Source organism: Besnoitia besnoiti, chromosome IV (assembly GCF_002563875.1).
Source record: "Besnoitia besnoiti strain Bb-Ger1 chromosome IV, whole genome shotgun sequence".
NCBI classification, from domain to species: domain Eukaryota; phylum Apicomplexa; class Conoidasida; order Eucoccidiorida; family Sarcocystidae; genus Besnoitia; species Besnoitia besnoiti.
The window spans coordinates 331,233-344,291 of record NC_042359.1 but is presented as its reverse complement, the minus strand read 5'-3'; the positions used below and the strand labels follow the sequence as shown (position 1 = coordinate 344,291).

The 13,059-nt window shown below is 52.7% G+C and overlaps 4 protein-coding genes across 4 annotated transcripts; 2 read left to right on the top strand and 2 right to left on the bottom strand.

The window, feature by feature from the left end:
• Nucleotides 1-70: 70 nt before the first annotated feature.
• Nucleotides 71-2,636, top strand: BESB_051890 (YagE family protein; the record flags this gene model as incomplete). Its single annotated transcript, XM_029363624.1, has 12 exons — nt 71-193; nt 338-418; nt 666-719; nt 932-993; nt 1,093-1,169; nt 1,288-1,328; nt 1,457-1,627; nt 1,725-1,791; nt 1,929-2,048; nt 2,182-2,275; nt 2,373-2,427; nt 2,532-2,636. 12 exons carry the CDS (start codon nt 71-73, stop codon nt 2,634-2,636), a joined length of 1,050 nt encoding a protein of 349 aa, XP_029219547.1.
• A 48-nt stretch (nt 2,637-2,684) lies between these two features.
• On the bottom strand, nt 2,685-4,969 carry BESB_051880 (putative blood stage antigen 41-3 precursor; the record flags this gene model as incomplete). The annotated part of the gene is made up of 17 exons (XM_029363623.1): nt 2,685-2,728; nt 2,793-2,865; nt 2,922-2,963; nt 3,017-3,080; nt 3,142-3,208; nt 3,265-3,316; nt 3,374-3,448; nt 3,504-3,608; nt 3,667-3,719; nt 3,774-3,828; nt 3,887-3,925; nt 3,982-4,026; nt 4,083-4,272; nt 4,334-4,446; nt 4,502-4,582; nt 4,642-4,704; nt 4,901-4,969. 17 exons carry the CDS (start codon nt 4,967-4,969, stop codon nt 2,685-2,687), a joined length of 1,230 nt encoding a protein of 409 aa, XP_029219546.1.
• Nucleotides 4,970-8,316: 3,347 nt separating this feature from the next.
• On the top strand, nt 8,317-9,450 carry BESB_051870 (SAG-related sequence; the record flags this gene model as incomplete). The annotated part of the gene is made up of 1 exon (XM_029363622.1): nt 8,317-9,450. One exon carries the CDS (start codon nt 8,317-8,319, stop codon nt 9,448-9,450), a length of 1,134 nt encoding a protein of 377 aa, XP_029219545.1.
• Nucleotides 9,451-11,203: 1,753 nt separating this feature from the next.
• Nucleotides 11,204-12,893, bottom strand: BESB_051860 (WD-40 repeat protein; the record flags this gene model as incomplete). Its single annotated transcript, XM_029363621.1, has 4 exons — nt 11,204-11,325; nt 11,693-11,767; nt 12,137-12,262; nt 12,791-12,893. 4 exons carry the CDS (start codon nt 12,891-12,893, stop codon nt 11,204-11,206), a joined length of 426 nt encoding a protein of 141 aa, XP_029219544.1.
• Nucleotides 12,894-13,059: the final 166 nt, after the last annotated feature.

Genomic DNA, 13,059 nt, shown 5'->3' with positions numbered 1-13,059 from the left:
CGGCGTAAATGCATGCCGCTAGTTTTTGATCGACTCGTGGTTGCAAAATAGAACGTCCTGCGTCTCCACCATGGCGAAAGCCCGAGATGTGGCAACTGCATCCCCTTATCAGCGCATTATGGACAAGTCACACGCGCTGAATAAGGTCGCCGTCGGCGAAAACGAGCAAGAATGTTTCTTTTCGGATACTGGAGTGAGCTCCGAGGCTTTCGGCCGTATGCTGTGTCGCATCCTTTCGGCTGAAGTCAGACATATAACATAGACTACGACGGAGGCAAGAAGTGGCGGCTTGATGACGACCCAATGGACTTCACCGTTCTTGTGCGTATCTGTTCAGCGATATAGTACGCATAAGAAACCGATCCGAAGTGCTCAAAAACGCGCTGATATTCAGACCTCAATTCGCGAGAGAAGCGAGGTAAGCCTACGCCAAAGAATATGGGGAGGCCTCGTCGCATCTAATCGTTTGCAGGGGAATAGTCGAAGAATTTCTTACAGCAGAACGCGTGTCGCGCAGTGCTGTCTGTGTACGCGGGTTTGCTGACCAGGCGCCCCCCCCCCCCCCCCCCCCCCCCGCAGTGCCAGTAGGAGGTTCTGCGACGGCCCCCTCCTGTAGATCACTCTGGGTCATCGGCCGTGCAATGGCTGTGTTGTGCCCTCATCAGGCGCTTGCGGATCCGGCTGGTACAGTATGGGCTTGCTGCCTGGGCGCTGAGATAGTGAGTAAAATCAAGAAAGGTCTGCCTCCGTGGATCACTGCAAGTTTTCATAGTATACGTTTTCTGTTCATATTGGTGACGCTACTCCACCACCGGCGCCCACATTTCCTGGTCACGTCAGCGCTTTGCGCATCTTACCCTCCATGTTTTCATACCCTCCGTGTTTCGTGTGGTGATACCAGTATGTTGCTTGATGCTGTGGTGACTTCCAGTATTTCGCAGAGTTGTTGAAGAGCTTGAAGAAGAGCGAAGCTCTGGGCACGTCCTTGATTAAGTGAGTCAGCCTTTTACCTGCTGTCCGCAGCGCTGAGTTCGCGCGCGGGCGAGGCGCGTTTCTTCAGCGCAATATGGAGAGAGCTGCGTGTGTTTGCAGGATCGAGAACACATATAGTGAAGTATTCTTTTGTCGGTGCTTCGCTACCAAGAAAACATGTTTCATCTTTCGGTTCGGTAAGGCATTCGGAGCAGCTGAACCTCTGGGATATCCGGTGCACCGTCCCCTAAGAAGAGTCTTCACTGCAGTTCCCCCATCCTTCTGGATTGTCTTCTCGCACTACTTCTACCTCAGGATGCATTGTCGCTTGGGATGTCGACAAAGACCAGCGCGAAGTAAGCGTAGCAATATAACGAGCAACCCTGACGCTACACTGTAGCCGCTGATATCCTCAGTCTTGGACCTCAGCAAAATCGTTGTTACAACCACATCTGCGCTTAGCGCTGCTCTGATGTGAGCGCAGGAGCTTATTCGCATCATGGATCCTTTCGTGAAGGATGCTCTTGGATCAAAAAGAGAAGACGACACCATGAGTTACGTATGGTCTGAGAGAGCAACAATCAAGGCTGACCACATACACTTGGTGACGCCTAATATGTTCGAGAGGCTGGCATACTCATATGCGTTCGCTCAGGTAAGTTTAGGGAAACCATGCCGGACAGCCAGAAACAAGAACTATACGCACCTGGCCCAGCATTTCTTTTGTTATGTCGCATTGCTGTTGTTTACAGAGCGTAAAACTGGCGGTGTTTGAGACAGTTGTTGATGAGACAATCGAGAGGACTCGGAAAATTCCAGGTCAGCGCCTCGTCATAGCGGTGCCGTTAGTTTTATCGTGTATTAGTCTTCTGAGGTACACGGTGAGACAACGCGAGGACGGACTTGCTGCGTAGCGGAGACACTAGTCGATCAATATGCTGCGCGCTTGCATGCAGAGGGTTTGGCTAAGTCCGGGAAAATCAATTCAACCAGAGAGGATATCGGCAAACGGATCGGCGAACTGTTTGTAAACCGGTTCTATATCAACTTGCACACGGACATACTCGATACTCCAGGTAAGCGCGAAGTCCAGAAGCGGGTTGGTGAGCGGTCCACGCTCTCGCGTCCACAGCCCATTGACGGAGGTACGATGCCTATTGCCGCGAGGCGTGACACAACAACACCGCAGCATTTTGTTCCTCATAACAGATATATTCTGGGACAACGACGACTTCGCCGACCACTATGACAATTGTCGAAGGTATCTGGAGATTCCTAAAAGAGTCGATATCCTTAATCAGAGGTGAGTCCTTTTACAGCTCCATCGGATGACACCCCCCGCATACGACTGGGATTAACACAGCTAGTGAAGCATTCTGGTATTTTCGTTTTCGTCGCAGACTTGACATCATTAAAGATCTTTATGACATGCTGAACAACGAGCTTACAATACAGGTAAGGAAACATGCGCTAGATGTGGCATCGACTACTGCAGCGTCACTGGCTTTCGGTTAACTATGTCGTATAGAGGCTATGTCGTTGTGTGCGGTTGCGTGCAGCACGGATACAAACTGGAATGGATCGTCATATACCTCATCTGTGTTGAGGTGCTCATAGAAGTTGTCTGGAATATCCTTATCAAGGACATACTGAAGTGGGTTTAGTTTTAAACCCCTCCCCGCACGCGTTCCTCATGGTACCGGTAATTGTGTCTACTGAATGCGTCGTAAAGCAACTTCCGCTTTGACAGCCTCGACTAAAACCGTGCTCCCAGAGTGACGCGAACATCGTAGAAACATGAAAGACTTACGCTTCCTTACCAGCGGGTGCATATTGGGCAAGTACGCGTGCAACAGAGGTGTGCAGGGCGTCCTTTATCATTTCGTCCTGAGCCTGCAACGCCGTTGAGTGGCTGTGTAGCTCTTACATTGTCCGGACGCATATCTCACCTTCAGCAGCTTGAGCTGTAACTCCAAAATCTTCATTCTCTCCTGGAGAGGGAGCGTTCCAAGGTTGTGGGGCGTGCCGCGTGGGTTACCCTTACGAGCCTCTCAGTTGCATCCCTCTTTTTCTGCATGTCGCTCACGAGCTCGTCGACTGTGGGGTACCTGCGAATTGGAGACAGCTTCACCGGAGCTGCTGTGCAGAACCAATTGGTCTCTCCCTTACGCCTTGTCTGACTGAGTCACTCTGACGTTGAGCTGTCTTTTCGTGTCAGAATCCAACAGAGAGTTGTCTGTAATCGCATGCCAATGTGCTATGTTCTGCGCAGCTTCTGTTGGACACTTGTACTTTGTTCGGCGGCTGTCGTTTCGGCGAGTTCCAAAAACGAAACTTGTCTGCTCTGGTGTGAAGGTGCTTTCTCTGCATGTTGCAAGGTGACCAGTGGCGTGCCTCGTACTGTTGTCTTTGATTTCACTCCTATTGGGCATTCGACTTTGAAACCCGGGTACCGGGTTCGCAGCTCGTGGCACTTCTGTAAGCCTGGGCGATACATCTGGTTAGACAGGGGTTGGGAGAAACCGGCATACTTGGCCTAGGAATGGCGTCCCCTCCTCGTCGACTTCGCGGAATGCTAGTGTCCTCGATGCAGGGGCGGTCCCTATCAACCGTTCTTGTACAGCGGCTCCCACAGCCTGACGCGGTTTTCGTGTTCACCGCTGTCGCATACAACTTGTGCAGGTTCCAACATACCTCGGTATCAACAAGGAAGGGATTCATCTGAGTTTGTATATTTTTTTCTAGCTCTACATCCCCAGGTTTACCAATTCATTTGGTTTCTGTGTGTTTTTCGATGGTACCTTGGACGGTAATTTTGGTGAGCTGCTCAAACTCCGAAATAGCTTGTTGGAACATCTGTCGGTATTGGACGATGAGCGTGCGAGTGAAGAAGGAGTTGCGGAACTACGCGTACTCTGGTTTCCTCATCTGTCCGAAGTTCTTCGATCTCGTCCTAGCTCACACCATATTTTCCTAAGCAACCGGCAGATGTCAGCATCTCCAACGAACCATTTTTTCCTTTATACGGGGGCTGGGCTCTCGTATATCCGTAAGCTATGATTGTGGCGCATCCCCTTTGTTTTGTGCGTTTCACGATGAAAAGAACGCACCTCCACTTTTACTGATGGAGGCGGGGTCGCCGCTCCAAGTATATCCAGAAAGCGGTTTTTCGAAGAAGTGGTGGATGCTGCTACGGTTTCAAGAAATGAGGTGGCAGAAACGGCAGGCGTGAGTGGCATTGGTCCGTGCTCGTGGAGTTTCACGTCACTGCGCGTCGTTCTGTTTGGAACGGTGTCAATCCTGTATTATGCTTTGGTGCTGTTCGAATGGGCCAGTCACAAGGTGGAAGCCTGTCCCCAACCTGCTTTGGACTCCCCGGAACTCTGGCGCAGCAACAGACGCTGTAGTGAGCGGTGTCATGGATGATTTCACCGCACTTCGGAGAATATTTGGACTGTTGAATACTCTCATTGCCTAAAGAGTCGTCATCCCAGAATGACCATGTTGCCATTCGTGGCACACCTCTTACTCTGTCGACTGCACTGGAAATCTGTAACTGTGAATTGTCCAGCTGTCTGTTATACTCGTCCTCGAGCTTAGCCATCAGACCCTACAGCGAAGTATTGAGTACTCGACGGTTACAAAGCTAATAGACGGTCGTATAAGTACCTCTTCTAGTCTCATCCGTGCTCTTTCCAAGAGCTGTATCTCCGCCGTCGCTTGGGGCAGAGGCTGAAAAGAGAGACGGTCGTTATGGTGTTATCACGAGAACGCAAACAGCACTCTCACGTCCTCAGGTGGTGCTAGTTTCACCTCGATTGAGGGAAGAGTCTGTGCATTTTGTTTGAAAGGAATTGGCCACCCGTAGTCTCCTCCCTGAAGGCCGGAGTCGTTTGTCGCAGTGCATGAGCCAGTACGCAGCTGTTACCTGCGCCTCCTTCGCCTTCATGCCCACAAGCAAAGGGAAAAATATCCACGGCGCTTTTATCCCCCACATATTTAGTGGGTGCGGGTGTGAATTGTGTGCCAACGTGTGCCAGCCACCGGTGCGGACAGTTGGAAAAGCACTCGCGCCTTCGCGACTGAAAAAGCATGCTTTTCAGGGTGTACCTACACAATCCAAAAGGAGTGCACAGTGCGGCTCACTTCCGACCGCAGTCCGTCTTTTACACTATAAGCCCTGAGACGTTCCAGACGTCATACGTCATTTCACGGTGTCGCCGTCATTTTTGCCAGCAGTGGCACTTGACGCATGAAACACGACCTTTTCCGCGCCGCAGCTGCCAGGTTTCAGCACTCTGCGTGCGACAACGGCTTCGCAAGCAAAGAGAATCTCTCGCGTTGCCGAAGGGAGAAAGTACGTGGCTATATTTAGTTCTGGACTCCATTGCGAGGTATTGCGAACGCAACAGAACGTCTGTATCTCTGCCACCGGGGAATATTCTCCTGTGGTGCGGGTACCCACCGGCTAAATGTGTGGAATGTCGCTCTTGGCTAACAAACCATCCCGCCGGAGAGCGGCTCTTGCAAAACCGGCTTTGGATCTCATGCCAACTGGAAGTAATCGCTAGGGAGTGACAATGTGCTACGGAGGTGGTACTCTCTGATCTATGGTATGATGCAAGTTCTGTAAGCAAACTTGGGGAGCATCGTCTCTTCAGAGCTGGCCCTATCGTAGTCAGACCACACGCCTTGGGACTACAGCCTGAGTGATCGTTCCCTGCGTCCAGCGCAAGACAGACACGGTAAAGGAAAGCCGCTCGATCGCTGCCGAATCCAACTGATAGCCAAGGGAGGCGCGACTGAGAGTGCAACGAAACAGATAGGCAGCACTCTCTCGTTTCGTCAACTCTGAAGGACAGGCTTGGCATCGCCATCTTTCCCGCTACGTCTGGTGGGCACCCGCCATGACGATGAGTACCGTCCGCAATGCTGCTGTCATGTTTTCGTACTTGACACTCACCCAGTGAATTCAGAGCTGAACGCCCCGCTGCATTTCCGGTGATGGTGAAACCGATGGTGAGAGCGACCGAGCGGAGTGGGGACGCCACAATAGCAGACAGTTGCTTCGAGGCTGGAAAGCTTGAGCCTTTCCACTGTCATGTTTTTAAAACAAAACACCGTCGCTGAATAATGCTCTCCGCACGCCAAAACGCGGTGGTTATATTACTGGCCAACCTCGGAGGCACGAATCAGGCCTTCTACACGGGAAAAACTCGTCACTGCGGGCTACCATATGAGACACGCAACGATCTGCTTTCCAGGTGTGTTGACTGGTGCGTCCATACTGGGACGCACCAGTCAACACACCAAAATATTGGTATATGTTTGCGAACGTGTTCTGGCGACGCTCACTCGTTTGCCGAACGGCGACAGCTGCACAGTTTATCTCTCATTGATTGAGGATCACCTGGAAAGACGTACGCAACCATGAGCGGAATGCAGAACTCTCTCGCAACAGCGCTAGCAGACTGAGTTGCAGAACGCACGTAAGGGAAGTCCGAACCGATCAGTATATCGATGTGACAGGCCTAGGGATGTTGTGTAGAGCACGTGAGGCTCAAAGTCTTTTTCCGTTACGGTCAGCGAGGCTACAACAACGGAGGCGACCACAAGTGTTTTAACGCAGCGAGCACCGGCTCTCACGTACGAATACAATGCACGACTCTGCTCAAGCACAACTATGTTGATAATATTCGTCTCGACAGCGTCGCCGTTGCGCCTCTCACAATTGAATAACCGGCAAAGAGCGCTCCAGCAGCGGCTAGACAAGCTGGTGAGGTGGCAGTCCTGTCTGCGGCCAGAAGGCACAGAGGTATTACTATGAGGCGCACGGGGCGGCTTTTTCTGACTCCGAGGTCACCCACCAATGTGCCGATTAGTAACTGGGTCATTGTCTGTGCGCTACTTCACTCGATTTTCGCTGCTGCCGGTTGCTGGCTTGTCAACATCTTGGGTCTCTCCGTTTTGTATCGCGCCGAAGCAGCCCTCGCCGCTTTGCTTTGCGGCTTCTCTAATTTTGGACAACAAAGCGCTCTGTTGTCGAGGCCTCATTGCCGTGGATCCATGCCAACGCGCGTCGACAGCGTTTGCCAAGGTAACGGGCACGCTTGGAGTTAGCGGCTGATGGAAAATACAGTTTGTCGTTGACGCACTGCGCAGTAGCATCTTGCGTAGACAAAACTGGGGGCGCTGCCGATGCTTGGCGGCACTTCGCAGCCCTGTTGGAGGGTGGAGCCGCGGACCTTTTTCGGCCTGTTACTCCGAACAGTGTGGAACAAGTGAGCACAACAAGGAGTTATATCTGATCCGCTGCCGCGCGACACCATGTGCAAGAGTGCGCCCCGCCAATGGAACGCGAAAGCCTTCTAGCGCGCCAAAAAGACTTCTGCAATTCCTGTGGGTTATGATGGCCTTTTAAAACCTTTTGAGTACGAAAACGAGCTAAAAGAAGGCAGGCGGGAACTCCATTTTGATCTACGAGTAACTCTAGTGATTGCGATGCAAATGGGGTCCGTTATGGGTCGGCCGGCCGTCGCATACATGTGGTAAAAAAGTAACACCGCGGGAGCTACGTGCTATGGTTGCCGCTTGTCTACCCTGCAGAGTCATGCGGCCTCAGTCTCCGGTCGACTCTGCAGGTCAGCTCGGACACCGCGACGGGTGAAGCCTTGCACATGAGATCTTGTAGAAGCTCCCCTGCCCCCGCGGATCACTGCCTCGAGCGTGATCGATGCTTGTTAAGGCAGCATAACCAGCGGCGCTCCGGAGAGGGTCTTTTTTTTAATACTGAGCAATTTTCCGTGTTCATCCAGCCGCGCACTCCCACTTTTAGTTTGTTGGCTGGTAACGCAGCTTGTGGCCTCCCCCCCCCCCCCTCAATGTCTGCCACATCTCGCAAGCCTCCGGGAAGGGCTCAATGGTCTCGGAGTGACGGAAGCCCAGCGGCGTCATCTACTCGTTCCACTGTAGCATAAACGGAAGGGATAACATGAGAAAGGCGTGTCTCCTTTGCGCCGTGCTTGCTTTCTTCATTTCTGCGAACAAGTGCAAGGGTGCAGCAGCTTCCAAAGAAGCCGGTGCTGCTTGGGTTCTCGCAGCCCTGGTCTACTCCGGAGGGCTGCGGGAAATCCCCGCTTGGAACTCGGCGGTGCAGGCCTGCTGACGGCGCTCCCCGTATGCACTGCGTCAACCCTAGAGCGTAGGGATATCTGGTGGTGGCTTCCAGATAACACTGTTGTCTCTTTCAGGCTTTGTAGTTTGTGGTAGGTTCCCAGCGGCTTCTTTTTGGGTCGTGCCTTGTTGGGCGCGCCGGTTGCTACTATTTTTCCCAACGGTCGGACCATGGCTAACATTGGTATCGTGGCGGGACCGCGCGGGGGCTTCAGACCCGGAGGCTGCAAGTTTGCGGCGATGTGCCTTGCCAGCGCTTTGCTTATCACCGCCAGGCACGCCGTTGCAGAGCAGCTTCAACAAGGGCTTCTGCGTCGCGCCTCGAGTGAGGCTGAGCAGTTGGATCCAACGGAAACAATCTCTACGTGCCAATCTACCGAAAATGGTGTTGGAAAGCCGGATCGGCCGGATGTGACGCTGTCGATTGAAAATCCCACCGTGACCCTAGTCTGTGAAGGCAGGGGGAACTACTTGGTCCCGAGTGATTTTATGACAGTCTGTGAGCCAAATGCAGACGAATCACATAGTGTTCAAGGGAGTGTTGACCTCTGCAACGTTGGAGGCGTCTCCATGGGGACACCGGTATCACTGCTTGATTTTGTCTATCCCGAGGGCAAACCTCGGTGGCTACCCCCGGCACACCGAAGCGTGGGGGAGTCGCGAACGTTGCATCTGGACGAGTTCGATTTTCCTCTTTTTGATAAATCCTTCAACATCGGTTGCGGGCAAACGCCAGAGAACTCGAAGTCGGAGTGCAGAATGAAAGTAAACGTGCGGGCGAGGCTCTCGGCAGTGGAGGACAATGTCGTGACCTGTGCATATGGAGAGCACAGCAATCCCAAGATCCTGAATGTTGATTTGACACCGCAGAACAACAGTGTTACGGTCACGTGCGGTTCCCGTGGGATCATTCAGCAAGTGTCGGCGGCGGCGCTCTCCCGCTCAGCAGAACAGGGCGGAAAGGAGGAACCTTCGCGGCTCCTCAGAGGCATCGACGCGAGCTGGTGGACGAGCACAGATGGATTGACTCATGGTGCCAAGGTGGCAATCCCTCTTAGCGAGTTTTCTACTACGAACAAGTATTTCTACATCGGATGCGCGCCCGCGACACAAAAAGGACAGCCTGGGAGTATTGCTTACGAGCCACCTGAGCCAGTGCAAACTCAGTCAAACACGACGAACTGCATTGTGAAGGTAACGATTAAGGGGGTGGACGCTTCCTCTTTGTCTGCTTCGTTTAGAGTGAACACAGCAGCTGCAGCCTCTGGGGTTGCCGCTGTGGCGGCTCTTCTTTCCGTCTCATAGGCTGCATTCGACTCTAGGACTGTCTTTGCGCCAGATTTTGAGGAAGGGAACTACCATCCGTACCTGCTTCAGCGGGTACCCCGCAGAGTTTTCCGCTACCTCGCATTTTGATGCGGCTCACGGGCCAAAGCGATGTTTGCTTCAAACTGTCACCGAAACGCCGTCCTGAGAAGGTGATTCTCACGCTAATTTACAGTTGGTCTTGCCAGTCCAGGTATTTCGGGCACGCGCGCGTCTTCGCGCGAAGAGGGCGTATTTCGCGCCGCACTTAATGTGAAGTGCATCTCCATATATACGAGTGTATTTGAGGAAGTGATGCAAATTCGTGACATTTTCGGCAAATTCTGTGTGGATGTCGCGGACATCTCGTGGTCAAAGTCCCCGAGCAAAGTCTGTCACGTGTCGTTGGAGTACATCGTGTTCACAGTGCGAGCATGTTCTTGGACTCGGGGATCTAATCTATTTAACCTAAAGCGCTACCGATACAGCTGCCCCCAACCTCGGAACCTGGCAAGCCACCGGTCAATCGCTGTCTGCCCCCACACATTTGTCCCGCGCGCAAACGTTCCGGCAGCAGTTTCTCCAGAATGCACACGCTCTCAAGGCATCATGTAGCAGCAGCACCCACTCCCATTCGCCACCCTGTACTGCGCGGCAGAGGCTATCTCATCGATGCAGCAACCAGTGCCGCTGGGCACACGCTCGCTGAGTGAGAGCCCTTCACCCCCCCCCCCCCGCGCTCCCCCCATATCCCCCTTTTCTCTGAGGCACACGGCTAGTGATTCCTTGCCTTCTTAAGAAACAAATGTGCGATGCAAACCACCATGGCAAGACGGGCCGTACGTTTTTATTATATCTAGAGTCCTGATCGCGTGCGTGACCTTCCTCCCGTAGGGTTCCGTATCCGCATGTGTCTTCAATGCTGCGCGTTGAGAGAATCTACCAGGTTTTAACCCCCTTGACACAGGCTTGTGTATACGCTGAGGACACTCTATGGATGGCAAGCGCGGGTAACCGACGATGAATTGAGTTCGTAGAGGCGAAAAAGAAACGCACTTCGTCCAGGTGTACATACATGAGCGTCTGGTGCGTTCAGAGACGCTCTCCCTCTTTCTTTGCTTGCAGGAGATGAGCCTCCGCTAGTCTGACGCTGATATGTAGGGCAAGGAAAACCTCTTCCTCCTACAACGCGCCCAGACTCAACTGATGCACGGGCAGAGGCACCGGCATGCAGTTTTCCCCGTGTACCTTTTCACCTCTTCCTCCAACTTGTATCATAAGGTTTACGGCACGGGTCTGATCACGTTAGCTCATCACTGCAGCTGTGGGAAAATGTACGTACACTTGACCATATCACATCGAGAATCGTTTGTCTCTCTGCTGCCTCGCTGCTTCGTTTTAAATGAAACACTATCGTGCGTTCCAGGAGTCATTCGCGCCAGTCACCAACGGCTGGCTAGTCACTTTTATGAAAAAAGGTGTATCGCGCACCATACGCCCACGGGAACGGGAAGATCAGAGCGTCAAAATTCACAAGCGTGAGACCCACGTCGAAAACACCCTCTCGGTCAGGGACACGCTCCCGAAGGCGCGGGCCTCTCTTTCCCTTATTTTCCCCACTCCATAGGGTGCTAGAGGATAAGCAAAGCACGGCGAGATCGTAGACGAATCGACCGCAACCACGAATCGTTTCTCTGCCTTTGAGAAATCCGTGCCACTCCTTGGCAGTTTCCCATTTTTACTTCGACTGTTCTCAAGCCGACGAAGGCAGGACCGACCCCCCTGATCCGTTGCGAGCAGCTTCCTCCTCGTTCAAGTGATGCATAAACACGCGGTACAGCTGGATGGAGCCTGTTATTGCCATTGCCATATTAACTGAAAGAGAAACACAAACAGACAATCCGCCCCTGGCAATCCACACATGCATGTAGCTCACGACATGTCCAGACATCTCCGAGTGACAACACTCATCGCGTCCTACTCTTTGTGTATGGTCGATCCGTTATTATCTACCTGTCTCTCAATACATATAAGAAACACACGTTTATATATATATATATATATATATATATATATATATATATATATATATATATATATGTGCCTGTCTATTTCTGCGCGGCTCTCTCGCGTGTACGGGCAGCGAAGTGCACATGTGCGCCATAAACACACTGCCTTAAAGCGTTTGGCCGGCACTTGACCGGCACTTTTTTTTTCCTCGATTTTTCGGCGGTACCCTCACCGGAGAAGAGATTCCAGTTCTTCGGCGTGATGACAGTGCTGTAACGCGACCAGATGATACCCGAGAGCGCCACCGCTGCCACACAGAAAACGACCTCCGCGGAAGAGACAGTTTCGGTGGACTCTACGTACACGCTTGCACGCAGATACATGGATGCGACTTGCGTGCACCGCTGAGGTGCACGGCGTGCGATCTACTGGCTTTGTCTCCTTTTTACATGGATCGCATATATATACATATGCACAACGCACGCGTGGAAAATCTTGGGCATTTCACGGCGAGCGCGAGGGGCCTACAGAAAAAACGCCGCGGAGGTGCATAAACATTCAACACAACGAAAGGGACATCCGTCGTGCAGATCACTAACAGAGTACCTCGAGTTATGTGCACATGTCAAGATCCGCATACAGAGAAGACCTTCGTTCACCGGTGGTCGAGGCGCACCTGTTTGCTGGGGCACTGAGGTGTTTTCGATTTTCTGTTTCTTCATGTCGACAAGGTTGGCAATGCAAATTCCCCACTTCAGTGCAGGTGCCCAGAAGTGAATCGTGAAGGGCCCCGCTGGATGCGCTGCATTTCGAAAACACACGGACGAGAAGTCTCGCCACAGCTCCCTGAGAAACCCAGAAAACGCTCATCAGCGCTCCGTGAGGGCGCCATCAAGCTCCCCGGGAATGCAAATACCCATAAGAATATATAAAATACATGCACACACAGTTGGATACGCAGCGTGGTGTCGCCGCACAGAACAGATCCAATAGAATGTCGAAAGAAGCGCGTCACTGGATGCTGCGGCCGGCAGCCTGCTTGGCGGGCTCGCAAAAGGCGAAGAAAAAAAAACCTCGACGACTCCTGTGGGCTGGCCCGAGAAAGACAAACCGAGGGGGCTGCAGGACACACGAGAAGAAACGCTAAAGGAGGGGGGAACACAGCATTGGAACCCGACACTCGAGACAGCATACGAGCGGGACACGGAGAGAGCAGGTTCCCAAAAGGCGAGGACATTGACGCAGAGGCCGACGGAAACAGATGAGAAGGAACAGACAGAGAAAAGTGAGAGAGACTCAACAGGGAAAAACTGCGTGAACTCAGACGTACCTAGGAGTCGCTTGACTTTATCAGAAAGGGGAAGCCGGAGGGCCTTCGCCTGGAGGTAGGGGGCGATGCCGGGAAAGAAGATTTTGTGCACCACGCTTGCCATTTTGTTTCCTAAAACCTGTGGCACAAAAGAAAGGCCTTTCCTCGCCTCGCCGTCTGCCCGCCTATCTCCTCCCTGTGCGGTCTCACTTTCGCCCCCTCTGCGGAGATCGGTCCCTGTGGAAGCAAACCCGAGTGTCGGCAAATTCTTCTTTGACTCGGACCCCTAC